A 916-nucleotide genomic window follows, 5' to 3' on the forward strand; every position below is an offset into this window, starting at 1 on the left:
GACATGATTTATTTTTGATTCTCAACTCTCTTTTGTTTCTGTTACAGTCGTTTTTAGAAAATAATGCCACAAACATTGATTTTAAAGCTGAGTAAAACTGCATCAAACATTTTAGAAAGACACTTTCACGAACAGAGCAAATAGTAAATCAGAAAATGTTGAGAAAAAATGTTGCTGCAACGTTTTTGTTTATTCTTCAAAGTCTTCATCGTCTTCATCCAGGAATTTAAATCTGAATTTTGAAGGGTGGTAACTACGAGCAGGCCCACATTTCTTTTTTCTCTGTGGTGGAAAATTGAAAAGAGAAAGGGGGGAAAAAAAAGAAAAGTAAATGAAAGTTACTGCACACTTGTTAATTTGGTTTGTTGTTATTTGCAGAGCATCAGTGTGCTGATGCTAACAGCTCTGTTAGCACGGCTCTGTTAGCATAGCTCTATTAGCATGGCTCTGTTAGCACGGCTCTGTTAGCACGGCGCTGTTAGCATAGCTTTGTTAGCATAGCTCTGTTTGCACGGCTCTGTTAGCACGGCTCTGTTAGCACGGCTCTGTTAGCAGGGCTCTGTTAGCATGGCTCTGTTAGCAAGGCTGCAGACGTGTTGAAGGCTGATTCTCACCTTTAGCTCTTGGAGCCATTCTGATTCTGGTTTGATGCATTGCGGGTCATATTCCTCGGTTTTAATCCTGGAAAACAGGAAACAGACGACAGAAAGAGCCTCTGATTAAACTAATGTCCCATGGTGCCATTTTGGATCAGAGTACAGTGTCATTTTCCTCTGTTGTTCTTATCAAGATCTTAAGATTTGGGAATCAAACATTAATCATTTCCAAGATGTCCGTGTGCAGGGTTAGTGTGATGTGAGCAGTGAGGTTAAGTGATCATAGAAAGATTTTATTCACATTTAGTATTTGTGTGTGG

General features: G+C 39.6%; 1 protein-coding gene across 1 annotated transcript in view; it reads right to left on the minus strand.

The window, feature by feature from the left end:
• Positions 1-182: 182 nt before the first annotated feature.
• LOC147819700 (uncharacterized) overlaps positions 183-916 on the minus strand; it is a 7,141-nt gene continuing 6,407 nt past the window's right edge. The window contains exons 3-4 of the mRNA XM_087171924.1: positions 615-681; positions 183-282 (exon numbers count right to left, since the gene is read on the minus strand). Of these exons, the coding sequence (XP_087028050.1) occupies positions 190-282; positions 615-681 (160 nt within the window). The 3' untranslated portion in view covers positions 183-189. The remainder of the gene's footprint in view (positions 283-614; positions 682-916) is intronic.

The sequence above is a fragment of the Seriola lalandi genome, unplaced genomic scaffold, assembly GCF_002814215.2.
Source record: "Seriola lalandi dorsalis isolate HSWRI2012SDOR001 ecotype SW California unplaced genomic scaffold, Sedor1 jcf7180002050349, whole genome shotgun sequence".
Taxonomy (NCBI): domain Eukaryota; kingdom Metazoa; phylum Chordata; class Actinopteri; order Carangiformes; family Carangidae; genus Seriola; species Seriola lalandi.